Source organism: Xyrauchen texanus, chromosome 42 (assembly GCF_025860055.1).
Source record: "Xyrauchen texanus isolate HMW12.3.18 chromosome 42, RBS_HiC_50CHRs, whole genome shotgun sequence".
NCBI lineage: Eukaryota > Metazoa > Chordata > Actinopteri > Cypriniformes > Catostomidae > Xyrauchen > Xyrauchen texanus.
This window is the reverse complement of record NC_068317.1, coordinates 9,507,828-9,534,635: the sequence shown is the minus strand read 5'-3', so window position 1 is coordinate 9,534,635 and position 26,808 is coordinate 9,507,828. Positions and strand designations below refer to the sequence as shown.

General features: G+C 39.6%; 1 protein-coding gene across 1 annotated transcript in view; it reads right to left on the bottom strand.

Moving 5' to 3' along the window:
* Window positions 1–26,808, bottom strand: part of fars2 (phenylalanyl-tRNA synthetase 2, mitochondrial) — a 177,450-nt gene that overhangs the window by 112,320 nt on the left and 38,322 nt on the right. The window contains exons 2-4 of the mRNA XM_052115234.1: window positions 16,061–16,714; window positions 14,998–15,160; window positions 14,795–14,926 (exon numbers count right to left, since the gene is read on the bottom strand). Of these exons, the coding sequence (XP_051971194.1) occupies window positions 14,795–14,926; window positions 14,998–15,160; window positions 16,061–16,696 (931 nt within the window). The 5' untranslated portion in view covers window positions 16,697–16,714. The remainder of the gene's footprint in view (window positions 1–14,794; window positions 14,927–14,997; window positions 15,161–16,060; window positions 16,715–26,808) is intronic.

Here is a 26,808-nt window from a genome sequence, read left to right as displayed (position 1 = left end):
GAAAACTGAAGAAATCGGCCATTGTTCTGGCAAAATTGAAATATAGTGTATGAAAGTAAGTGTCTTTTAAATCTATTGTCACAAACCAAACTAAAGGCATTACGGCCTTGCACAACATTCAGAATGGCAGCAACTTTAGAAAACAATTTAAATTCCTTAAATCTAAGATCGGCCGAAACCCACCGTCTTTCTTTTTGACCAGAAAATAAGAGGAAAAGAATCCCCCGGGATGAACTTTGGGGTTGACAAGTTCTATGGCTCCTTTGCGCAGCAACACCTGAACCTCATGCGGATTGTGAACTATTGTGGGTTTCATGCCAGTGTGTACATGGGGTCGACAGCGAAACTGTATGTTTGTTGTTATTTATTCGCAGTGAGCCAACTGACTCACTCCTGTCGGCACTTTTCTGCAGTCAAGAGCTTCCTGTGCCATCATTCCAAAGATTCTACCAGGTACTAGTGGCAGCCTACTCAAGTTGTTCCAACAGACCTCTGGTAAAGGGGATTTGGCCAACCAAACCTGGCGCCATGCTTGCCTGATAGTACACAAAGCTGTGTTGCAGGGGTTGATAATGACACCTATCGTCTTCAACGCAATTTCAGTTAGATCCATCACTAAAGGGTCAGATGATGTTGCACTCAGGGAGGAGTGAAACACAACAAGCATATTAGAAAATAATTAGAAACACGATCAAGACATGCTGTAGAGTTGTATGCCCATGACAGCAGTTCATCTGTGCATCTGCAGTCGATGTTGGGGCAGTGCACATTTTCAAAGAGTGCCTCATCAGGAGACACGATGAATGCCGCAACACTGGGTTCTACAGATGGCATGCTGCCAAGACCCACTGCCTCTGGGTCCTGCATCACAGCCAGTGTGCGGGCCAGCTGATCAGAATGTGTGGCCTTCAATGACTTCTGCAATGCAGACATCAATACAGATGTAAAATTACGACACTGAGGCATCATAAAGGAGGCTCTTTGTGCATGACACAGAAAAACATTCTCAGAGCCCATTGCTCATAGTCCAGATTAATAAAAGCGAGCATCGCTTTTAATGTTTCCTCCTAGGACGATCCCACTGAAGTTGACCCACCCGATTTCTCAGCCATTGTCAAAGTCAGAATGGTGTGACTGGGCCGCAGGCAGATTTTCACTAATGAATGAGTTTACAACCAGAGGCAGCCACTGATATCGCATCTAACTCCTGTTCTGCATGCATAGCTGGTGACGATGTCATGCATGATTCAGGCTCCACTTTGTCCTGTGTCCAGTTGTAGGCTGAGCTCTATCCAGGAGATGTAAAAGTTCTACAGCAGAAGACAACCGTTCCACTTTGCCTGCTAAATCAGAATATTTAGTTTTTTAAATTATTTTTGTCATGCTAAAGTATTTGCTTACACTTACGATCAACAATACGGATGCTCGAAGAAAGCAGCAATTCCTCTGTACAGAATTCCAGACCTGCCAGTCGTGCTCGACAAACAACAAGAGGCATTATGGTGCACTCAGGGCATGGATCAGACATGGCCTCTTTAGTGGATGGTCCACACCAAGACAAGCAGGGTACTGATTATGGCCATCCATGATATTCATCGCATTAGGGCACATAGAACATCTAGTTGTATTAATACTGACATCGATACTCACCTAAAAGCAATCCAATGAGAATAAATCCAGCGCTCGTTAACGATAAAAGTTTCCCATCCAGTGAGAAACAAACAATGATCCTGCACTTATTAAGCTAAGGCAACCAGGGCTTCAGAGTGTATGTGTTCACGAAGGTTTACAAACTTACAGGCAGCCAGAAGATTGAAACCCTTCAGAAGAGCAAGACCATCTTATGGGTGCTTCCCCAAGAAAACAAGAACAGCTTAAACCAGCTAAGAACTGGAAACCAGGCTGGGGAACCCTGAATCTGACAGCATTTTCAGCATTTAAACCCTAATCTCAAACTCTGCATATTAAACTTGGATTAGAGAGAGTATTTTAACATAAAAAAATTACACAAACTTCATCTTAAAAATCTCACCACAACTGCCATGGACATTGAAAACAAGTGACGTTTTATTTTTAAACTCTCGCAGCCTTCAAAGGGTGTTCATCAATAATTTTCTAGCTAGCGTCTTGCTGGAATCGCTCAACTGACAATCCTCTAGAATTTCTTTGAAAGAATCTTCAACATTTCTTTCCTCTCTGAAAGGTGCTCTCTTCCCAAGCGTGCTGTTGTTCAGTCATCAGGTGCAAGTTGGTTTCAGGTGGGCAGGGTGCCAGCTGTTAGCATACCTGTTTGTCATTCCTGTAGCTTCGGTCAAATTGATTGCTGAATCAGGCAGTGCTGTAGTAGGATTTTGCTGCACAAACATGTGCAGGTTCCCACACACATACACACAATGACAGTGCATAGATTTCACACGTGGAGAGACACATAGCAACCATGTAGGGACTTAATAGATTATTTGATTACCACGTAAAAGATGCAATAAATGACTTTAAATGATGCAGAAGTTTATTGCAGGTTGTTTCTTCGGCCTTTAATATAGCAAGAGTGATATATTGTTTGACAAAATAGTTTTAAAATAGTACATCAATTTGTTGTTTTTTAATCTTGGGTTGGTCTATTCAGAAAATTGCAGGCATAATCATATTTCAAAGTGCAACCCCATTTTGTAAAACAGATAAAAATCAAGCTATTTTAAAAGAAAACATTTGAGACTGAATGTGTTATTTAAATGTAAAAGTACCCATTACAAAAACATACCGTGATGGTACCGTGGTACAGTGATGGTACCTGCTAAAAAAACAGCTTAAAGTGGTTTGATGGTTTTAGCTGCCAATCAAGCTGGTTTCCACTGGTATGACTGACCTGTTTTGCATGCATGTTAGCTGGTGTGATCAGATTAGACCATTCAATCAAATGAGCCTAATCCAGCTAAGAACAAACAATCATAGCCCATCTTAAACTGCTTTTTATCAATAGGTAATAAATAGTGCCTTGATATATACTGTAACATTGTATTTTATGATAACTAAATTTAAGCATCCATTTTAGATTTGAACTCAAATATTGGATAAAAGGCCATGGAAAAAAAAAAAAAAGATCTTTTCAGAAACAATGTCTGCCCACCAATCTTATTTATTGAGTTTAAGTTATGTGGTTAAACTATTTTATAGGGATATAAAGCAATTTTATTTGTTTGTTATTTTGAACTTTCAGTTGCATGCAAAAAACGAATACAATATTCACAGTATTCACATGAGATCAGTTTTTCACTCTCGCATTCAGCTGCAGCAGTTGTCGGTGTTGTATCGAATTGTGTTCCCTGTCGGAATCTGTTTCACCATAGCCCCGATAAGGAATGGGGTTATGGTTATGGTTAGGGTAGGTAGGGTAGTGTAGGTTAGGGTAGGTACAGTAGGATAGGATAGGGAAGGGTTAGCCTTAGGTTTGTGAATGGGGGAATGCATTCTGACAGCGGAGAATGTTACTGTCAGATACTGTTCACCCCATACTGATTTGCTGGGGCGAAACAAATCCCAACAGGGAAACAGAGTTCGACACAACATCAGCATTTTTGCATGTGTGTTACATGCAGATCGCAAACGTCTTCGCTTGTTGCTTGTAGCTTGCCACGTACCATGTAAATTGCCCTTAAGCATCTGAACATTCAGCTCCTTACTGAGTAAAAACGTAATCATTTCACATATGCGGAAATAGCCATTTCTCCCCCGGGTAGGCCACATTTTTATATTGTGTCTGTGGGGCAGGAGATGTGCAGCTGTGGCTTAACTGCAGTCTCACGTTGAGATTTGACTGACAGTGTACAGACAGACCTGGGGTTTTATTCCGTAAATAAAGTTCTATGGATTCCCATATTGAGTTTTACCTGTTATAAAGGCCATAAACAACCATATATTAAAACAATCATATATTAATCGGAAGTGGGGCATTGCGATCTATTTTTTTAAACAATAGTTACTAAATCTAATTTACATGAGAAGATTGCATTACATTCAAATATTAATTAATTTACATAGAACAGAACTCAAATGATAATTTGCTGAAAATAGCCTCCTTTGATCGTCTGGATCCAGTCAAATTTATTGAACAGAATGTGTTTGTGCATCGGTAACAGTGTGTGTAATTTTAATCAAGTCCGACAGACATGGCATTGTTTTATGTTGCTTCATAAAAGCATATAATGCAAAACGATTGTGTAGAGTGCATTCCAATGTGTTTTTTTGATGAGTGCACACTGTCCCACATGGCGATGAAGGGCTCAACTTCTCTTGCGCATCTAGACACGAAGCACCGCAGTCGCATGCAGATGAGCTTACAGTGTGTGTGTGTCTGGCAGGTTTGTGAAAACTGGATGTCATATTTTCAAGTGCTGTTGCATTGCTGAATTTATCTTTTTAGGTCCAGCATTGTTTTTCAAATCTAAAGTGAAGCACTGTCAAACAGCTGACAACTCTCGTCATTATGTGTTCGCACCCTCGTCAGTGGACTGCATCACTTCCGCCTTATTTTCGATTTGTCGATTCAGTAATTTTGTAATAGAGTAATTGTAAGAGACCCCATTTTTCCTCTGGTTTACTTGTAACCTGTGACAACAAGCTGCCTCATTCAAAACTGCCATGTGTTACATAACGCACATCTGCACGATCGGGTCATATGAACTTGATTATCTCGGTAGAAATGAACATGGTACATATCACTAGCAGCTGTGTGTGCTTGTCTAAATGGGATGTAATTAACTCCTCTTTACACAAGGCAAGCCTGATGCGCTACTGCAAAGCCTTCATTTCTGAAAGTAGGGCAGTAAAATGCATTACCCAACGCAGGGGAAACTCATTCATAGTTCTCATTCACCGATTTTCCTCTCCTTCTCCATTGAAATTCCTTCGCTTTTTGTCCTTTCGATGTCTCTGTCCGCTAAAACACCCAGCTGAATTTGTACTGCTCTCTGTGAGATGGCTGAAATGGAACAGTGCACAAACAAATGTTTGCTTTGCCAGTGCAAACCCTGGGAACTAGATGTGTAGGAGGATACTGTGACTGAGTATGTGTGCGTGCGTGCCTCTTCAAGAGAAATGTATATATAAAAGGTGCGTTTATGAGAGAGCTAATTACAGACAGACAGATAGAGTACACTAAAACTAAAACAGCAAGACAAAAGAATAGGGAAATGGTGAGGAAGGAGTGTGTGAATGGAGCAAAAGCTGACTGATTAAAAAACTGCCAGCTCATCAAAAAAGCATCATCTTGACAAAAATTCTGTAATGAGGCCAAAGACATGTGTTTGAGAGAGAAGGGGTGCTTTAACCAGAGTTGGTCACAACTGGCACATGATTTATTCATTGCAGGGGGTATTAAGGATTAAGACCAAAATTGAAAGTGCCACCTGAACCTGAAAGGGAGTTCAGCTGGTACTTTCCCACCTTCCAGCCACCCCCTGCTCCCCTGCTGTCCCAGAGGCCCTGGGGCGCGTGATTTGAAGGGCCGTTAATTGTCACCAAACACAACTTTAATCACATTCCCTGAAACGCCCCCCACCGCCCACTGGGGCGTGACTAATCCTCATCCATTCCGCTGACACATACCATCATTAACACTGGGTCCCATATGCCGTGGACAGCCCCTGCGAGATCCCCCAGGGCTCAGTATTAGGCCCGCTGCAGATTTGATGTATCCTGGGATTACACGGCATGCTCTAATGAATAACTAAGTGGATCTACCGCCAAACCTGTGCTGCATGGCTACCCTACCTCCTCCCCTTTCATTAGACAAGATCCACCCCCAAACCAAACACGCCACCTCTGGCACACTTACACCACGCTTGGCATATGGCGGTCACGCTCAGGGATGAATAAATAACCTTTCAACTTCCCAGGACGCCCAGTTCCCTTTATTCTTTCGTCCCTCTACCCCCTCTAAGAGCTCCTGCCACACGTTTAATGCTGGCTTGCTGGCAGCTTTCTATTGTCTCAATGCTCCAAAGGGAAAAGAGGGAATGTGTGAGTGTGGAAGGAGGGCTATGCGAGAGGATTGACTGAGAGGTTGCCATAGCAATGGAGCCACATGTCTCTGCCGCAGTGAAGAAAGGCAAAAAGAGAGAGTTGGGAGAGTGAAAATGAGAATGGGGGGAGTGAAGGAGAACAGTGAAAAGGATTTGACAGAATCCCTGCAGTCTGGGGAGGAAGCGCAGAAGGAGAGAGCTGGGACATCGAGAGAAGTCAAAGAGGTGATCGAGTAAGCGTGAGTTTGTTTGCGTACTTATGACGACAGTCAATGAATTGCAGAGGAGGGTCAGCAGTTGTGGAAAAACTTCCCCAAAGGCACCAGCAGTTGAAAAAAAAACATCTCTTCTTCCACTTTATTTTTCTTCACCTTTTCAATTGAACAACTGATAACAAAGAATGTCATTGCCAGTTTAACACGTCATTTGGTAACCTTACCAGAAGTGTGAATGTGGGCTGCCTCTGGGAAACTTAGTCCTTTAAAACTTATCATATCTGCCCAAGGCAAAGTCATGATAAAGGTTGCAAAAATGGAAGTAGAGTATCTGTTTACTAGCCAACATGAATTCATAATTAACCATTTACATTCATAATACACATTCCTGGTCTTATTTTGCATGATTCATCAGTGCATTTTAGGACACCTATACACTAGTGTATATGCTGCATCAGAGATGGTTAAGTTGCGTAGAAAGGACACAAAAGAAAAATGGCACAAGAAAATGTATTTGACCTGAAATTCATATTTTATAAAAATGTTTGGCTGCAACACACTTTGTCATAGGCGGACCTGGCTCTTTCTACACCCTACAGTTTTCTCTCGTGCATAGATGCCCTTATTCCAATGAACAAAAAATGGCTGGCTCCACCTCTGAAATGGCTTTCTTTTTCGGCTGATGTCACAAAGCCATTTTTTGTAACCCACTCATTCCAACCACCTACCATTCAAAGAACACTTTTCATTATCCAATCAATTCCTAATAGATAAAATCAAGTCCCACTAAAAAAAAAAAAATTCTCATTGAATATACGGTTTCACTAGGAAATGTGTGATATTACGGAAGTAAAATGGGTTGCAAATGCCAATTCATGTTGCCTGTAATGTTAGTCTGAAATATGAAACTGCAGAAAAAGGGAAGCTTGATTAAAAGAAAAAAAAAAAATCACATTACATTTACTGTAAAGCAATGTTACAGAGACTTCCAAAGATTGATACAACAATTGTTGAATGGCATCTACCTTACATGTAATTTTAAATATAATCTCAGGACATTTAATCTATACTGTAATTTATTCAGTAAGGTTACATTTTTTTACTTTTGTATGAGCAAGTGTTGAAGGCAATCGGTTGTATTATTAATAATAACTGATTTAAATGAATGATAATTGGACCTTGGACCACGTAAACAAAAATAGTGCACATAGCACATGATACATGTGGAAAATGGTAATCATTCTGGACCATGGTTTTTATGTATGACAAGGTTATTAACTCTCCTGACAAGGAGGAAGCGGGAGCTGGTTTAACATTCCACATACGTTTTTATTTCACACACTATTGTACTGCAATGCACACACCAATGGCTTTTCAGCACAGGCGCACACTCGATCTCCCGCCTGGTCTGGACTGCCCTTTTATCCATCTTCGCTCTCACTGCACAAAAAAACTGTAAGAGATAACACCCACAGGTGGGACTCCTTACTGCTCTCATCTCCGATCATGCACTCCATTCACAAATTGGCACTCAACCACGCCCCCGCCTCCACTTACCCCCATCGCCCGACACAGGCCAGGGAGCTATTCGGCCATTTGGCCTGCCCACTACTCTCCCTTCCCCCCATTTCTAGTGAGGAAGTCAGCGACAGCCATCTGTACCTCCAGTCTGTGGAGCACCTTGAATGGCTGAAGAGCTAGACACCATAGGGTGATCTGTGCGTTGATATCCTTCATGCGATATAGACACTGGAGCAGGGCGTGGTCCGAACAGAGGGAGATGGCCTGTCCCGGGAGGTAATACTGAAGGGTAAGGACCATTCACCTGATGGCCAAACATTCCTTCTCAATGGTGTTGTACCTCGACTCTCTAACCAAATGCTTTCGGGTGATGTACAGCACCAGGCACTCCTCCCCCTCAACCTCCTGGGACAACAAGGCTCCCAGCCCCCTGTCTGACGTATTGGTCTGTAAAACAATAGGGAGAGAGAAGTCAGGAGAGTACAATAACGGCCCACCACAAAGCACAGCTTTCACCCACGTGAACGCCTGCTGACATGGCTCCGTCCACTGGACCGGATCTGGTGCCCCTTTTTTAGTAAAATCAGACAGTGGGCTGGTGACAGTCATATAATTAGGCACCAACCTATGATAATGGCCAGCCAGCCAGCCAGCCAACTGTCTTACCTCCTTTTTGGTCGTAGGTCTTGGGCAGGCTGCAATTGCTGCGGTCTTTTCAATTTGGGGCCGCACCGGTCCATGACCCAAGTGGAAGCCCAGAAACCGTACTTCCACCCGTCCAATTGCACACTTCTTAGGGTTTTTCATGAGTCCCGCCCTTGTCAACGACTTTAGGACAGCCCTCAGATGCTGCAGGTGCTGCTGTCAATCATTAATGTCAAAAATGTTGTCATCTAGATAATTTTGTCATCACAGCGTAAGCGCAGTGTGGTCTGAGGATTCTGGCCATGAGCCGCTGAGTGTCCTGAACAAACCAAATGGAAGGGTGACAAATTGGTGTAAACCAAATGGTTTGGAAGATGCATTTTTTTTGGGAGTTTAGCGGATCTGCCAATATCCCTTTGTCAAATCCAGTGTCGAATAAAAGTGAGCTACGCCTAGCTGATCGAGCAGTTCATCAATACAAGGCATTGGGTATGGATAAAATTTAGACACTGCATTGATTTTTTTATAATCCACACAGAACCGGACTGAGCCATCACTCTTCGGAACCAGCACCACCAGGCTGGCAGAGTCACTGTAGGATTCTTCTATTACCCCCATATCTAGCATGGCCTTATATTCTTCCCGAACCACTTGTTTTGTGTTTGGGTAATCGGTAAGGACGACTGCATACCAATACCCCTGGGGATGTCTCGATATGGTGCTCTATGAGATTTGTATGACCAGGAAGAGGCAGGAACACATCAGAGAATTCTCTTTGCAACCTGGCAACCTCTGTGAATTGTGATGTGAGATTTGGTCTCTGCAAGTCACCGGGGTGACTCAATCGGGTGGCTTACACCTGTGGCCTGAGCTCCTCCCTCTCCAGAACCACCATCGCCAAAGTCACGGGGACCGCCTCTTTCCACGGTTATAGGAGATTTAAGTGGTAAATTTGATGTACTCTGCCTCTATCCATTCGTTTAACCTCATAGTCGATCTCCCCGACTCACCACGTGACTTCAGAGGGCCATTGCCACTTCACAAGTAATTTAGAGCTTGATGTGGGTAGCAATACAAGGACTTTATCTCCCTGTGTAAATTCCTGTAGTCGCGCCCCCCTGTTATACAGACGGCACTGATGTTCTTGAGCCTGGAACAAATTCTCCTGTGATAGCTACACCAATGTGTGGAGTTTTGGACTGAATCAAGCTTTAGTGATTGGAGGTTTGATTACAACCTGAATCTACCAAGGCTTGATACTACATGATATTATGATACTATGATACTGCTCCTTCTCAATCGGGGGCCCGTGGTGTGTCAGGGACATGGACCAATGTCTCCACCTCCCTTTTGGGGCATCAGCCCTGGAAATGCCCAGGACCCCCACAGCTCCAGCAGACTGGCCCAGACTTCTCCTCCACACAGCGGATTCACCAGCCTATGGGGGAAAGAGGAGAGGTTTATGGGAAGACATTCCCCATTTCCAGGATACCGGAACAGGTTGAGAGTAAAGGGCTCGCCACCCCCCGGAAATGCAGCTAGATGGTCCTTAGCCGCCAGCGAAGCCAGATGCTGGCACTGGACCCACTCCGCTGTCCCCTTCGGCAGCCGGGAGACGAACTACCCCAGCTTCACGAGGTTGATGACGTAATCGGCATCGATCTCCTCCTCCTCAGCCAGCACCCACTGCCAGCAGGCATCACGGAGCTGTTGTGCAGAAGTGAATGGGCGGCCAACCTCTCTCAGTGTCAGGGAGCGGAACCACTGCCGGCAAACCCATTGGAGTGGCTTTATTTAAATGGAATTAGTACAGGATCTTAGGGCTTTGGCCGTGTGCTCAAACAACTCCAGGTAGGCCTCTGGGTCGTTTTGAACCCCCATTTAAGCAGGCTTCACATGAAGGTTTGTTCCTGCTCGGGACACGGCGTATGCACCCACCTGGGGTAACAAGCTCCCCAAGACCTGCAGGTCCTCCTGTTGGGCCTGAAAGAGCATCTCGGAGTGTTGTTGCTGCTCCTTCTGCAGCTCCATGAGGGCCTGTGGCTAAGATTCCATAGCACCATTATCCTCCCTCCTTCCCATTTTTCGGCACCAGTGTGACAAGGTTCTTAACTCTCTTGACAAGAAGGAAGCGGGAGCCAGTTAAACAATCCACGTAATTTTTATTTCACACAATATTTTCCTGCAATTGGTACACTATTGGCTTTTCAGCACAGGCAAACACACACACACACACACACACACACACACACACACACACACACACACACACACACACACACACACACACACACACACACACACAGAGTGCAAACTTCGTGTGTCTTTCTCTCTCTCCCCACCTGGTCTGGACTTCCCCTTTTTATCCCTCTCTGCTCTCACTGCAAAACACAAACCGCTCTACAGTATGAAAATAACATGGTATAATATCATCTGATACCATCACCGCCAAAGTACTTTTTGTAAAGGGCAGTTTTAAACCGGGTAGAAACCTGCCTAAGACTCTTCATAGAACTAATAGTTTAGTGTGAAAAAACTGATAATCTGTGCACATGGCTTTGTTTTTACTGTCACCATTACTTAATAAATTAAAGCCTCCAAAGGTCGTGTAAGAAGGCACTTCGCAGCTTCTGACAGCGATGTAGTTAATAAGCCATTTTATTTGACACAAATTGTGTGGGTTTGTCAAAATTCAATATAATCTTTTCTAAAATGAAAACTTTGATTTAACAAGCCCTGTAACCTCCACAGAAGGAAACATTTGGTCACAGGCTGCCAGAAAGATACCTTTGAGTGGATTCTTTAGATCAGTAAAGCCTGAGGAGGGAGCAAGGCCTGTCGACAGTTTCTGTAGACATGAAGGCTTTGTTTACCCAGTTTTGAATATGCATGGCCACTCTAGTGGGTGTACATACAGGGGATAAAGCAATGGTTGAGTACAGCTAAACAGAGCAGGAAGAGAGAGACAGGCTGAGTAATCTGTACTACTGTCAGGCATAGCACAGTAAAAGACACCAACTTCTACTAGACTCCAATCAAATCAGGATTACAGGTGTCCTTTCTAGGACAATACAATACTAACCCATCTTACTAGGCAGAGACAACTACTGTATAAGTAAGCCATTTGTGTAGGTAGATTCCACCGAAAAGAGTAAAATCTGTAATGCTTAAAACTGATCTGTTAGATTAAGCATTCTAAACAAACCTAACACAGCAACAATAGTTTACCCAACTTGCCTGATATAATTTACACTTTTGCACATACACTAAAGCTATAAACTAAAGATGTGATCGCCATGAATAGAAAGCTCTTCGCAACAAACAATATTTCTGCATGATGCCAAAACAATGCTGAGGACCAAAAGCATTTCAACACAACAGAAGACATGCTTGATCATGAGTGCTTTCAAAAAGGGAAAGATGATGTGGAAGGGTGGAATCGAGAATAAAAAATAAAGTGAAAAGGAGAGAGGGGCCTATTAAGGACTCGCCCCCTTAGATAGAAAACCTTTTAATTATTGACAGGCTCAAAACGCCAGAACATCCAAGAGTACCTAAAGATGGTAGCGGAAAAAAAAAAACTGGGGGAGGGACATATAAAAACTGACCAGATATATCTGCATGCCTAAAATGACAAAAACATTGTGGATGCTACGAGTTATAGGCAATTATGAAAAGTCAAGCTATCAAGTAAACATATTTAGAATGAGATTGGTATTTTACACACATCAAATTAAATTAAATTAACCAAAATCACTATACTGTGTATACCAATATAATGGGCATCACAGAGATTTTTTTTTAAATTCAACATCAAGACTTAAAGTATAAAATGATTTATTTAATTATATATATATATATATGCTCAATAATAGATCTACTAATAACATACATTAATAATAAATGATTGAAATGCCACCTGTATAAATTTGTATTCATATACATTTTTAATTCGAATATATTATATATATTAATTATATATAATAATTATATATCAATATTATTATATTAGATTAATTATGTATTAATATATTAATTAGAAATAATTCATATTAAATATTTAGAATTTATCCATTATGTAAATTATATTAAATTACATTTATTTATATTATATATTCAAATGTATCTCTATATATTCAGGATTTATTACTATAAATTCAGATTTACAACAATATAAACAGAGACTTAAAAGATTTCTAACTTTATATTCAGATTTATAACTAAATATTTGGATTTATTATTATATATTCTGATTTATAACTGCATATTATAAAGAGAGAGTATATTTAAAGTGCAGTAACGTCACCATTTCTGTAAAATTTGTAAACTATTAATTTATTTTGTGAAATTTTTATTTTTCTTCTTTTTTTAAATGAATCACCATCTTGCAGTACACTTAAAGCTGCAATACAGAAAATTAAGTTTTAAACTTACAAGAATTATTTTTTTCTTTATTTTTTTTTATTATTTTAGATGAAGTACAACACGTCTGTTGTAGCTTGAAATTTCAAAGTCAACTTTAGTTAACATGCAAACCTCTTTTCGGAATGAAGATGGACCTTAATCAGAAATGTCATGCTCAAGGTAAGTATTGGGATCTTTTAATCAACATCACAGTATGCTGATGAAGTCAAATGTTGTGTCTAGAGTGTCAAATCATAAAGTAAACAGAGTGGAGAGAAAAGAGAGATCACGTGCAGTTAAATGGCACTGTCGTTAATTGGCCGTTTCATGTTCCACGTGTTTAGAGAGCAGACAGCGGGGGATGCGGTGCTGTTTAACACAGACAGGATCGATGAAAAGTGCAGATCGTGGAATTAAATGGCAGTGAGGAGTGAGCTAACTGAACTGGTGGAGAGGAAAGGGTGGTCATCCTGGTCTTGTCCCCAGGGAGGAAAACCATGTCTTGGCAGTAGTGCATGTCCTTCCCCTCCCCCTTAATGGCACGCCTGGATCTCCCTCATATGGGACAATCCCATCCATTTCATATTGTCCAACACAGCACTGCACAACACCGCCATCTACTGGCAGAGGCAGAATGCCATACTGGGTCACCGCAATTCTACCAGGCTCAAAGGTGTGGCCACCACAGTTGAGTGTCATTTAGAATTGCAATTCAATTCCTGAATCAGGTTTGATGATTGTGATTTAAATTTTATTTTAAGAAAACAAATCACTAGTTTTTTTAAGTTAAATTCTGCTTAGCATGCTAACTTATATATATATATGTATATATACACATTGGAGGCCAAAAGTTTGGAATAATGTACAGATCTCTTGTGGAAAAATTCCTCCATGTGCAGCAATGACAGCTTTGCAGATCCTTGTTATTCTAGCTGTCAGTTTGTCCAGATACTCAGGTGACATTTTACCCTATGCTACCTCTTAGCCCTTCCCATAGATGTGGCGGTCTTGTTGGACACTTCTCCCGCACCTCTTACAGTCTATCTGATCCCACAAAAGCTCAATGGGGTTAAGATCCATAACACTCTTTTCCAATTATCTGTTGTCCAATGTCTGTGTTTCTTTGCCCACTCTAACCTTTACTTTTTGTTTTTCTGTTTCAAAAGTGGCTTTTTCTTTGCAATTCTTCCCATAAGGCCTGCACCCCTGAGTCTTCTCTTTACTGTTGTACATGAAACTGGTGTTGAGCGGGTAGAATTCAATGAAGCTGTCAGCTGAGGACATGTGAGGTGTCTATTTCTCAAACTAGAGACTCTGATGTACTTATCCTCTTGTTTAGTTGTACATCTGGTCTTCCACATCTCTTTCTGTCCTTGTTAGAGTCAGTTGTCTTTGAAGACTGATGTGAACACCTTTGTATGAAATCACTTTTTTTTTTTTTTGGCAATTTCAAGCATTGTATAGTCATCATTCCTCAAAACAATGATTGACTGATGAGTTTCTAGAGAAAGCTGTTTATTTATTTTTTTTCATTTTTGACCTAATATTGACCTTAAGACATGCCAGTCTATTGTATATTGTGGCAACTCAAAAACAAGCACAAAGACAATGTTAATCTTCATTTAACAAACCAAATAGCTTTCAACTGTGTTTGATATAATGGCAAGTGATTTTTAGTACCAAATTATAAATTTAGCATGATTACTCAAGGATAAGGTGTTGGAGTGATGGCTGATGGAAATGGGGACTCTCTAGATTTGATAAAATATATATATATTTTTTTCAAATAGTGATGGTGCTGTTTTTTACATCAGTAATGTCCTGAGTATACTTTGTGATCAGTTGAATGCCACTTTGGTGAATTAAAGTACCAGTTTCCATCCGAAACAGCAAAATGTGTACATTATTCCAAACTTTTCACCGCCAGTGTATATATAGAAATAGAAGCAGCTCAAAAAATTTTAAGTATTTCTTTGTGTGTTCTCTAACCTGAGTTCACCAGTTCTTGCTCCATCACCCCACAGCCCAGCACCTCCAACCAGTCACCCTGGAAGCGCACCTCCATCTCAAAGGAGGGGTGTGTGAAAGGGAAGTAGCAGTCCACCCAACGGATCTCCAGATCTAAAAGACAGAACCAAACAGATGGAGAAGAGCAAGACACAGCTGAAATGAGAAATGTGTGCCATTCCTACCTTCCCCAAACAGGTGTCTCATGAGGCGTGTGAGTGTCCGTTTCAGATTAAACTCCACCAGTTTGACGGCCTCCAGCGTGTGCGTTTCCTGTTTCTGAAAAGAGCGACGACCATCACGCTCAAATAGGGACAAATCCTCACCATTCTCCACTTGGGCGAACAGCTGATAGAGAGATAGAAGGGATCTGAAACTTTAACATTCAAGTGCATTCACAGACGGATTGCATTATGATTTCATCATGACTTCTCGGAGTACAACACCTTATGTCCTTGATCAACTTATTCTTTAAAATTAGGCTGCTTTAAACAACAATTTTTTCTATGCAATTAGGCAGGAGGTTCTAGCAGACAGATTATGGAGAATGTCTTTTTTCAATGTTAAACTACCACCTCCTTTAAAAACTGAATATGCAGAGATAAATATAAGTAAGCCATTCATAGGTTGATTTTCCTGAAAAACTATCTGTTTGGGTTTTTTTAACCAATGGTAGATGGGGAAAGTGTTCAGGAAAGCATAATTTGTTAAACTTAAATATGTTTTGTTTAGTGATACTAATGGTACCAAAAATATTAACACTTTACTGAAAGAATCCATTATCAATACATCCATTAAAAAAATAAAAATGTAATATTTGTATAAAACTATATTCTGTACTGTGTATAAAACTCTCTCCAAACTTTTCACTGGCAGCCATCCTATGTCAAATGGGATATGTCTTAAAATGTATTCCAAAAATTACTGGTTGTATATGTGTGACAAACTTTCCAATGAGTTACATGTTTTACAAACACTTATTCATTGGTAAATTTGTAAATTGATTCATTTATTTATTTTACATTTGTGTTGTAATACATTTATCACAGTTTTTTTTTTTTTTTTTGTGGCACTCATTGTCTTCCATAATGGTCACCATTTTATGAATTAAAAAAAAAAAATTTTTTTAAATAAATGGCAATTTCTTGGTCAAGTCGTAAACTGTTTTTTTAATGCATATTTTTGTATAGATAAATTGAAGATGGATTCCTTTTTCTTTTTTTTCCCCATAACGGACAGTATGCTTGCCTCATGGTTTGAGAACAGCCGTACTCCCTCCATCTGGTGAAAGACAGGGTAGTGGCTGGAGTCTATCTCATCTCGTCTGTACACATCTCCAGCCAGCAGGAAGCAGTCCAGCCCAGAGCGCACCAGCTCCTTCTGGTGGGCGGAGGTGTGCGCCCGCAGCATGTGTGTGCGGTTCAAGTAGTAGTTATCTCCTTTTTTCCGACTAGGATGGTCTTGCGGGATAAGCAGGCTATCGAAATTCTGTTCCACTGTCACTATTGGACTGAGGTTGTCATGTACTGAAAAGATTGGGTTTCCCGAGCGACCGATGTAGGAGCAGTAGAAATGGTCTTTGATGCGTTCCTTAATAAGCCACAAGGGGTGGTGCGGCCGGTTTTGAAGTTGCCGGCCAACCTTGGACAATATTTTAGCCGTCACATTGGTCATATCATCTCGCAGGTGGACACGGCCAAGAAGTTCGACAGAACTTTGACTAATCTTTGGCTGAGGGGAGAACCCATCAGTGGACAGCCCCCTGCAATGGTGGAGATTGAGGGAAACAGCAAGCGGATTGGTCCACTGGCAGTTAGCTGGCCAGTGGCGTGCGATGTGTTTAAGGAGAGGGAGGAAAGTCCGGGAAGTACGGTACAATGTCATGGTAGATGGTCCATTAGTCTGTAAGGCAAGATAGAAATGAAAATAGGTTATTATCATTACCTAGCTCCGTTCTGGTATGTAACTCCATCTCAATTCCACGATCTCATCTGTACTTTTCACAATACAAATAACTCCCAATTAATAAAATCAAGTCCTGCCCAACATTCTTTCCCTTGATAATAGTTGTATTTTTCTGGCAGTAGACACTGCTGTACTTACGAGGGATATTCTCAGGTAGACTGGGCCTTTGTCGAACAGTTCAAGATTTAGATTACATTACTCGGATGTCAGATGAGTTCACACACAAGGGACTTAACCTAAGAAACCCTCGTGAGATGTGCAATGGCTGTTCTAACATGTGACATAGGAAGCGAGGTCCCAGGAGAGAACTGATGGAAATGGCAGGAGAGAGCTCATGCCCTCACAAACCGAGAAAGACACATGACTCGCTTACTCTGCTGCCTGCATGCATGACACATTAAAGCACGATCTGATATTCATGTCAAAACCCACGTGCCACAATACACAGTGGATGTGATTTATTGAGCTAACAGCATAGTTAAATTAAGGTCGGTCTCTTCTCATTGTTTCCCTTCGATTTCCTCATTTTGTAGCATTATCCTATCCAAACAATCTCTGCCCTCCTTTCATTATTTTTACCTTTACATTAAGTTCTCTGGTGGTACCATGGCACAGTGACGTATATGATGGCATTAAAATAGTATATTGTTACATTAGGGTTAGGAGAACCATGCTATTCCTGTGGTACAGGTCCAACAATAAAAATGATTTACCATGATACTCCAAGGTACTCCACTAAAAAAAACCACAAAAAAAAACCAGGGTATAACCATGGAATGTTCAAAGAACCATGCCTTTACCATGGTACAGCACATGTCCAAAATCCAAGGTGTTTCAAAGAATACCATGGTATTACCATTGTACATGTTCATAGAACTGTGCTATTCCCATAGTACATGCCAAAAATATGGTATTACCATGGTAAATGTTCAAAGGATCATACTAATCCTATGATATATTTCAAAGAATCTAATGGTATTACAATGGAATATTTTCAAAGAACCATTGTTGTTCCATGGTGCATGCCAAAAACATGTTCAAATCACCAAGCAGATCTTATTGTACCTGTCATAAACATGGTTTTACCATGGTATATATTCAAAGAACCATACTGTTTCCATGCTACATATCTAAAAACTGAAGTACTTCAAATTATATATGGTACATGTCCAAAAAACACTGCCAGAGAACCTTTTTTGTTAGTGTATTCTCCCTTAACCACATTCCATTCAAGTTCTAATACTTAGAAGATTCTGTGGAATCTCTTTGCTCATCCTCTCTATTATATTACACACTTTTATCCTCTTCTTACCCAGTTATCCCATTCCCATTCTTTCTTTTTCACCCTAACTCTGTCTCTCTAGTGCGGTGCCGGTTTATGTTCAGGTAGTGGATGTACTGATGACACAGGGGAGAACAGCGCTGTATTTATCCCAGACTAACATATCTTCTTTCTCTCGGCAGGCAGCAAATATTTGCCTTGGCAATGCAATATTTTATGAGGCTGAAAGAAAGGACAGACTCCTTTTTACCTCTTCACTCTTTCTGTCTCTCTCCGGCGAGCAGCACTAAACAGAGTCATTGTCAGGTGGTGAGACTTATGCACTCTCAAGTACACATGCATACCGTCAGGGCTGTTATGTAAAACTGCAGGAAATAAAAGCGAGTGGTGTACTGCAGTGGCATTGCAGTATGGCAGCGTTGAAGATGATGCTCCACTTTAGGCCTTTGTTTCACATCTGTGCATTAGATGGATGTCATCTTGAGCACAATTGTCAGACAGCTCTGTTTGATTAAAAAAAAAAGTGAAAAAGTGCAACGCGAACACATGTAGAGGTACACATATATTCCTAAAAGCTAAAACATATGTGCAATTTGTCAAAGCCATGCACAAAGTCATGCAGTCTGCACAACAAACAGACAAATCTCTCTAACAATAAAGAACTTTAACACCATCAGATGATTATGCTATGCGACTTCAATTTATACCATATTATTGTTGGATTACCATGTTTGACTACCATATTCCTGTCAACCATATTCCTGCTATTTACAATGTACTTCAAACAATAACACCACTTACAAATAAGTACCGTTCCAGTACCAATACTACCATTGTACTAATTCTCACTATTGGGTGAAAAATCCTTTTACAGGAATATTCCGGGATCAATAAAAGTGAAGCTCAATCGACAGCATTTGTGGCATAATATTGACCACAAATATGTATTTTGACTTGCCCCTCCTTTTCTTTAAAAAAAAACTAAAATTGAGGTTACAGTTGGGGGGCACTTACAATGGGGGGCAATTTCTGAATGTTAAAACACAGTTTCAAAAGTATAGCCGCAAGGCATATAGAATATGCGTGTAAATATTATTTAAGTGTGATAAAATCACTTTTTAACCTTTTCTATGTAAAGTGAAAGCCAATTTTACAATTTTGTTACCATGACAATGTAATGGTACCCCAAAACTACTGTACAAATTATGATTTAAACAATTTTACAGCTCAAATAATGCATGAGTTTTACAGAAGAATTCATGCAAGTGCTTTTATAAAATGATAAGCTTGAAATTTTCGTTTAAACCCTCCAAAAACTGGCCCAATTCACTTCCATTGTAAGTACCCCACTGTATTACATTATGCCACAAATGCTGATGATTGAGCTAAAATTGTGTTGAACCTGGAACATTCCTTATATATAAGTATTATTTATCTCAAGTACTTTTTTACAACCTTGGGAATAAGTTTTTTTAGGCTATTAATGCTGGAGTTCATCTTGGCTAAGTTCATATTTTCACTTCCTTTTGGTTTCAGGTGAGATGAGGAAACCTGACTGTAGATCAGTGCTCAAGGCCAAACATAATGCCCCAACTTTCAGGCCAAAAGAGTGGACTTGTGAGGAGGAGGAAGTCTTCAAGCACAGCATTTAACGTCTGCATTAATTAGACATGCTCAGATGTTAATGAAGTCAGTCTCATGTTGCTGTATCTGGTCACATCTGCTGCACAGTGTGTGATGAAGGGTCAAATGTCACCTATCCACCTGCGAGAAGATCAGCATGTATGCAGCATGGTATACTCTTATTACTCCCTACCTGAAAGAGTTTTCTAAAAAGTTTCAACCTCGCCACAAAGTCGAGAACCTCATCATAATTCTACATTCTAAATGTAGTTAATGGTTCTTTGGATGCCTGCTGTGCACTTGGAATACAAGAGCAGAGAATGGGCCTCGTTCACAAATACTGTAAGTGTGTGCAAATGTTTTTCTATGCAGAAAACATTGCTTTTATGACACTATCGGTTAGGCTTAGGTTAATGGTTTAGGGTATTGGGGTCAGTTTTGTTGATTTTGTTGAACTTTAAGAACCTCATCTGTTTATAACAACTAACTCGCTTTTGGCGCCACACAGTGTACATTTCACCTCGGAACTGCTACGATACGTGTAATGAACCACATAATATAATTTAGCAAAAATGTTGCATACGTAAATTTAATGAGATCAGGCTGAAACATTGTTAATTAAATGAGACCCTTCTGCTCTGAATATTGTTTTTTTTTAAAGACAGCAATGTTGTTTGGCTGCATAGCTGAGATGATGTCACTGATATTCTGGAATAGGAAGCAGTGTAAGCTGCATACACTAAAACAGCTAAACAGAGTGCAATGGAATGGAACGGGATGCAGAATGCAGGCTTCTTAAAATGTGTTTAAATGCCCAGGCTTGTTGCAAGTCATCAGAGATTCACGGTGACTAAGATGTTTTTTCCCTATGCTTTTTTTAAAAAGAGTCAGATGTTAGTCCTTAATGATATGCTGTGCAGGGTAATTGGGCAAAGTAGCAGACAAATGTTATATTAATCGATCAATTGATCAATACGCTCAAGACGCTTGTCCCAACCACAGTTTCTTCTAATTGGCCCATTGTTTTTCAACTGACATTGATGTGCTTCTTTGCAAAATTACAAAATTATTTAATATTTTAAACTTGACACAGCATCTTAAAACAGCATTTTAATATGCGTAATGAAAGATACAGATGTATAATGACACTCTTTGCTTGTGTCACTCAAAAACACAGTTTCTATATTTCTCAAACTGTATCATATATGAAGGCAAGCCAGTCAATGGAAATATGAAATAAAGATAACTCTTCTTACCTTACATATTCTGTATGAATTGCCATTTTTACTGCTTTCTTTCTATTTTATGATGCGTTTCGCTCGTAGGTAATATTACACTTGAACTTTGATGATTTTTTAAATTCGACCACACGAAAGCAAATGACTACATAAAAATACTTTATCCATCAACGGTCTTTCACAATCACTAGCCGGTATATTATCAGATAGGCATTTGTCTTATCTGCGTTAAAACCGGATAATTACATAAAAATGTATTGAGAGTGTCGGCTGTTCAGACCAGTGTCTGATATGGGCTACATTTAAAATGTCATGTGAAAAACCTAACCAAAAAAACTGATTTGAGCAAAACAACAGATCTGGGCCACATTCAACTGGGGTGTGAATATTGTGATTGTTGTGATTGATCTAGTGTTTATTTCTGCAGGAAACTGCCACGATATTTATAATGAGCCACATAAATATATCTTTGCAAAAATGTAGGTATAGCAAGTAGCAACATGATTCTATAAGACCAAGTTGTATTGGCCATTAAAAACAAACAAAAGCATACTGATCGTCCACTACCATTGAGAGTGTTCAAAGACCAGTTGGGACTGCATTCAGGGTTTTAGAAAAAAGGATGTGCTGCCTCTATTTTCCCTGTCCTACTATTCGGTTTCTCAATGACACCTGGTCCAACTTAGGCAGCATGCTCTTCAGAAGTTTTTCATCCTACTATGGAATGAACTCTTCAGCCTTTTTGCAACAACATTAATGTCATACAGAGATTTGCCAGGTGTAAAAGGTGTTTGTATCGAGAGCTGCATCAATACTTCAGAAAGCCTGGCAACTCCAGACTTGTTCCATGTAAACTTGTGCAGCGTTCAAATGGATGACAACCCATTTCTTTCCTTTCCAGATCCTGGTTCTCTTCCATTAGAAAAAAAACAGAATGTAGTACCATCTCGGCCCCATTGCTCATCTGACCCAACTATTTTTCAAACATTAAAAACCCAAATGTCAGTAAGAGCTTTAAGGTTTCAGGAAGATGTTACAGGGATCTATTAGGGATCAGGCACAGTCATAACTGAAGATTTACAGTTCTGTACCTCATGTGTAAAGCAGCCAAGTCTATATACTGAGAGAGGTGGAATCGTCTCTATAGGTACCTGTGTTTGTTTCACCATACATACTGTAAACTAATTAATAGCCTAGATTCAAGACTGCCAAACAGACAGTTTGAAGCCAGATTAAATTGTATGTGATTTCTGTCCATGTTACTAATTGCAGTTAAAATCCCCAGCAAGAAGTAAATATGCTGACTCACAGTATGCAACTGTACTTTCAACTTTCAAAGATCATTCGCTCATGAGGACAGGCACATTAATCGACACAATTGGGATTCTCACATTATTTGACAATTATTTGATATGAATCATGATCTATAAAGGCAGTAGCTGTACTGCTGTTCTTTAGAAATGTCAGGTGTTCAGATTTGACACGTAATATTAGGAATCATATTTCCCATCATGGAGCCAGGAGATTCCATCTAGACACTCCAAACAACACAGCCAGCTAGATCAGGAATTTTGCAATAAAAATGAACGATTGGCAAATTTCAACATTTAACATGACACTACTCGTGTTTAGAAATTACAGAAAACGATAGAAACCTTACATCACATTTAAAAGTACTCAAAGACACATTACTTCCATAGGCTGTCATTGGAAAATAGCAACCATGTGTTTTGAAAGAAGCACCACTGACAGCACTGAGAAACACCAGTCTCAGAGTTTGCGCTTATTTAGACAACCTGCTCATTCATTATACACAAACAGATGAAAAAAAATATTGATACATGGAAGTATCCATACAATTTCATAAAAAAAAGAAACACATGAAATGTGATTGTATTGTCACAGCCCTATATACAGTACAGTGTGTCTTGTTTATTTCAGTGGGTTTTGTGATGCCACATCAAGAGCACATGACCTTTAGTAATGCCAATATCCAGATAACAGACACTCCCACACTAGATATAAGTGCAGAAATCCCAATCTTGTTTGAATCAGTTAAATGAAATCACAGATGTCCAATATTAATAAATGTAACTCAAAAGATGTTTAGAGAACTAATCCCATCCAAATAATGCTATTTGCAGTGACAAACAGAAAAAGAAAGACACAACAAACAAGGTAGGGTGCATTGAAGAGAGACTGTGAATTAGCCTTTTCCTGTGGCTATGCGCTAAGTGAGTCAGACTCAAACGAGGCCTCTGTGGTGCCTTAATTCACGTGACACTCTGCTTCAGATGACGCACAGCACCACGTTGGTGAAGCAGTACTCCTAGTACTATCAGACTCAGCCAAACATACACATGCACACACTCACACTCACTCAGCTGTAGATAGGTGTCAGTCAGTGTCGGCTACTTTGAGAATAGTGTACATGGCAAGATATCTGTATTAGTTGAGAAAGAGAGGGTTAGTCAGAATGTGAGAAAGTGCACTAAAGCACACACATTAGCACTAACAGACCAATCAACTAAATAGCTGCATGACAACGCACAGTATTTCAGTGGAAAAAAAACTAAAACACTAGTGTCTTATTCAAAAATGTCGCACAATACACTGTAAACTTTTCTTTTATGCCTGTACTTATATGTCATAACACTGTAAATATAAGGCCAAATACATAAAGGGCTTTAAAATCTGGACCTCCAAGACTAATAGACAAATTATAAATAATGTTTTCCTCCTTTGTAATATATGATCTGTTAGAATGATGTTTGATATTAGGAAATAAACTGGATAATAAATAAAATGGGCTTATATAAATAAATATGCTCATCAACTTTTAAAATGGGGGACGAGAATTTATTTTTGTTGTTGACATAAACAAAAAAATGATATCACTTGATGAATGCATTTATACTTGTAAACTATAAACAAAACTAAGCAAGATAAAAGAAAAAGCTATACAGGATAAATTACACAGGTTATGTTTTTTACTATGGTGGGTCGCCAATTGATGTCCAGTGTGAAATCTTGGTTACGAAGCAAAACCAGTTGAGAACCACTGGATTAGATAATCACATGAATAATTAGTGTACAGATGTACCTAAAGTGGCCAGTGAGTGTGTGTGTGTGTGTGTGTGTGTGTGTACAAACACAAACACAAATGGCGAGATTTTGCCATTTTGGATGGAAACTGGTACTTTAATTCACCAAAGTGGCATTCAACTGATCACAAAGTATAATCAGGACATTACTGATGTAAAAAACAGCACCATTACTATTTGAAAAAAGTTATTTTTGATCAAATCTAGACAGTCCAGCAGTCATCACTACAACACCTTATCCTTGAGTAATCATGCTAAATTGCTAATTTAGTTCTAAAAATCACTTGCCATTATATCAAACACAGCTGAAAGCTATTTGGTTCATTAAATAAAGCTTACAGTAACATTGAATTTTTCTACTTGTTTTTGAGTTGCCACAGTATGCAATAGACTGGCATGTCTTAAGATCAATATTAGGTCAAAAATGGCAAAAAGAAACAGCTTTCTCTAGAAACACGTCAGTCAATCATTGTTTTGAGGAATGAAGGCTATGCAATGCGTGAAATTGCCAAAAAACTGAAGATTTCACACAAAGGTGTCCACTACAGTCTTTAAAGACAAAGGACAACTGGCTCTAACAAGGACAGAAAGAGATCCAGATATACAACTAAACAAGAGGATAAGTACATCAGAGTCTCTAGTTTGAGAAATAGACACCTCACATGTCCTCAGCTGACAGCTTCATTGAATTCTACCCGCTCAACACAGTTTCATGTACAACAGTAAAGAGAAGACTCAGGGGTGCAGGCCTTATGGGAAGAATTGCAAAGAAAAAGCCACTTTTGAAACAGAAAAACAAAAAGAAAAGATTAGAGTGGGCAAAGAAACAGATTGGACAACAGATAATTGGAAAAGAGTGTTATGGATCTTAACCCCATTGAGCTTTTGTGGGATCAGCTAGACTGTAAGGTGTGTGAGAAGTTCCCAACAAGACAGCCACATCTATGGGAAGGGCTAAGAGGTAGCATAGGGTGAAATGTCACATGAGTATCTGGACAAACTGACAGCTAGAATAACAAGGATCTGCAAAGCTGTCATCGCTGCACATGGAGTATGTTTTGATGTGAACTCTTTGAAGTAGTTTTTTCAAATTGTAATAGTAATTTTTTAGATAGATAATTTATTGTACTCAAAGAGGAAAGTTTTTTAGAAAATGAATAGTCCAGAACATACTTTGTGATCAGTTGAATGCCAATTTGGTGAATACAAGTCCCAATTTCTTTCCATATGTACATTATTCCAAACTTTTGGCCACCAGTGTATGTCTGTGTGAAAAACTATTGCACTCTATTGCATTCAGCACTAAATTCATAGGTATGTTTGCACCATTATCTAATTTGCATAAATCCTTTAGTGAATTGGGTGCTAAAACAACACAGGGAGTGTGTACAAATAAACAAACACAATCGGTGGGCCAGGGACCATTCATTTTAGTGAATTTCCCCTTAACTCTATCATTGCAAGCTGCTACATGCGATCCAGCTTGGATGACACTAACACTGCAGTGTCATAAATCTTAATACGCTGACGACTGGCACTCTTCTCTTGTGGCATTTTGAAGAGAAAACTATTGAATTTGGCTTTCTGTACAATAACCCTTGTCATTTACCGTGTCCTTGTTCATAAATTCTTAGCTCAATTTGTAGTATAGACAGATGGCAACGCTGCTTGGTGTCTAATTGTGATATATCTTCCCCATTACCAATATGCAAAGTTTAAGTTGCCATTGTGTAACATAACATAGGGGTAATTGCATTAATGTGGCATAATGATGTTATGCCTTTCTAACAAAACATAATTTTAAGTCAACTTTCAATTAATCAATCAATCAATCAATCAATCAATCAATCAATCAATCAATCAATCAATCAATCAATCAATCCATCCATTTTCAAAGATAATAGATGTGTGTCTAATTTATAAAATGTATTTATATATTAAATATAGGGCAATATACAAATAGTAGTTTCTATGTGGGTCTCATCTCAACACACATGACCACTCATTCATGCCACTGAAGGGAATAAGATTCATGGGACATTGCCTGAGAATAAGATGGCATGACATTTATTTTCCCTCCAGCTCTTTTCCCCATGCTATTTTGAGAGTGCCAGGTTGGCATGAAGCCTGTGCCAAACGCCTTTGCCCAGGTCTGATTGGCCTATGTGTGTCCAGGCTCTGTGGGCCATTCTGAGCCAGGTCACCCTCAGATGAGCTGGCATCAAAGAGAGGTCTGGTGGGCAGCAAACAGAATATACAAGAGTATACAACAGATCTTACCACAAGAAATGACTGAAGTCCCTGTAGCTCAACTGGTTGAGCATGTTAATAGCAATGCCAAGATCGTGGATTTGATTCATAAGGAATAGACAATGATAAAATAATTCTACTGAAGTCCCATGTACTGTACAGTAAATGTCCTCCAAATGAATAACTGTGAATGTAATTAACGCCAATGCAAATGTTTACGTGCCTATGTTTTTGGCAAATGAGTAGTTTTAATATAAATATTTTGTTATTAATTAAACTGAATAATTAAAAATACATTTTCCGTGCAACCTATTTGAAAAAGTAAATCATATATTATGGTGTAAATTCTTAAACTAATCAAACTCTACTCGTTACTTCCAAAAAAGTAATCTGATGACGTAATGTGTGCTAGATGTAACACCCCAAAGACTGCTGAAGGATTCCTTTGCAAATAAGCATAATGACTGGATTTACATGCACATAAATATGCTGATAACTGTAATAAAATCTGACAACAGAAAACCAAGTTTACAT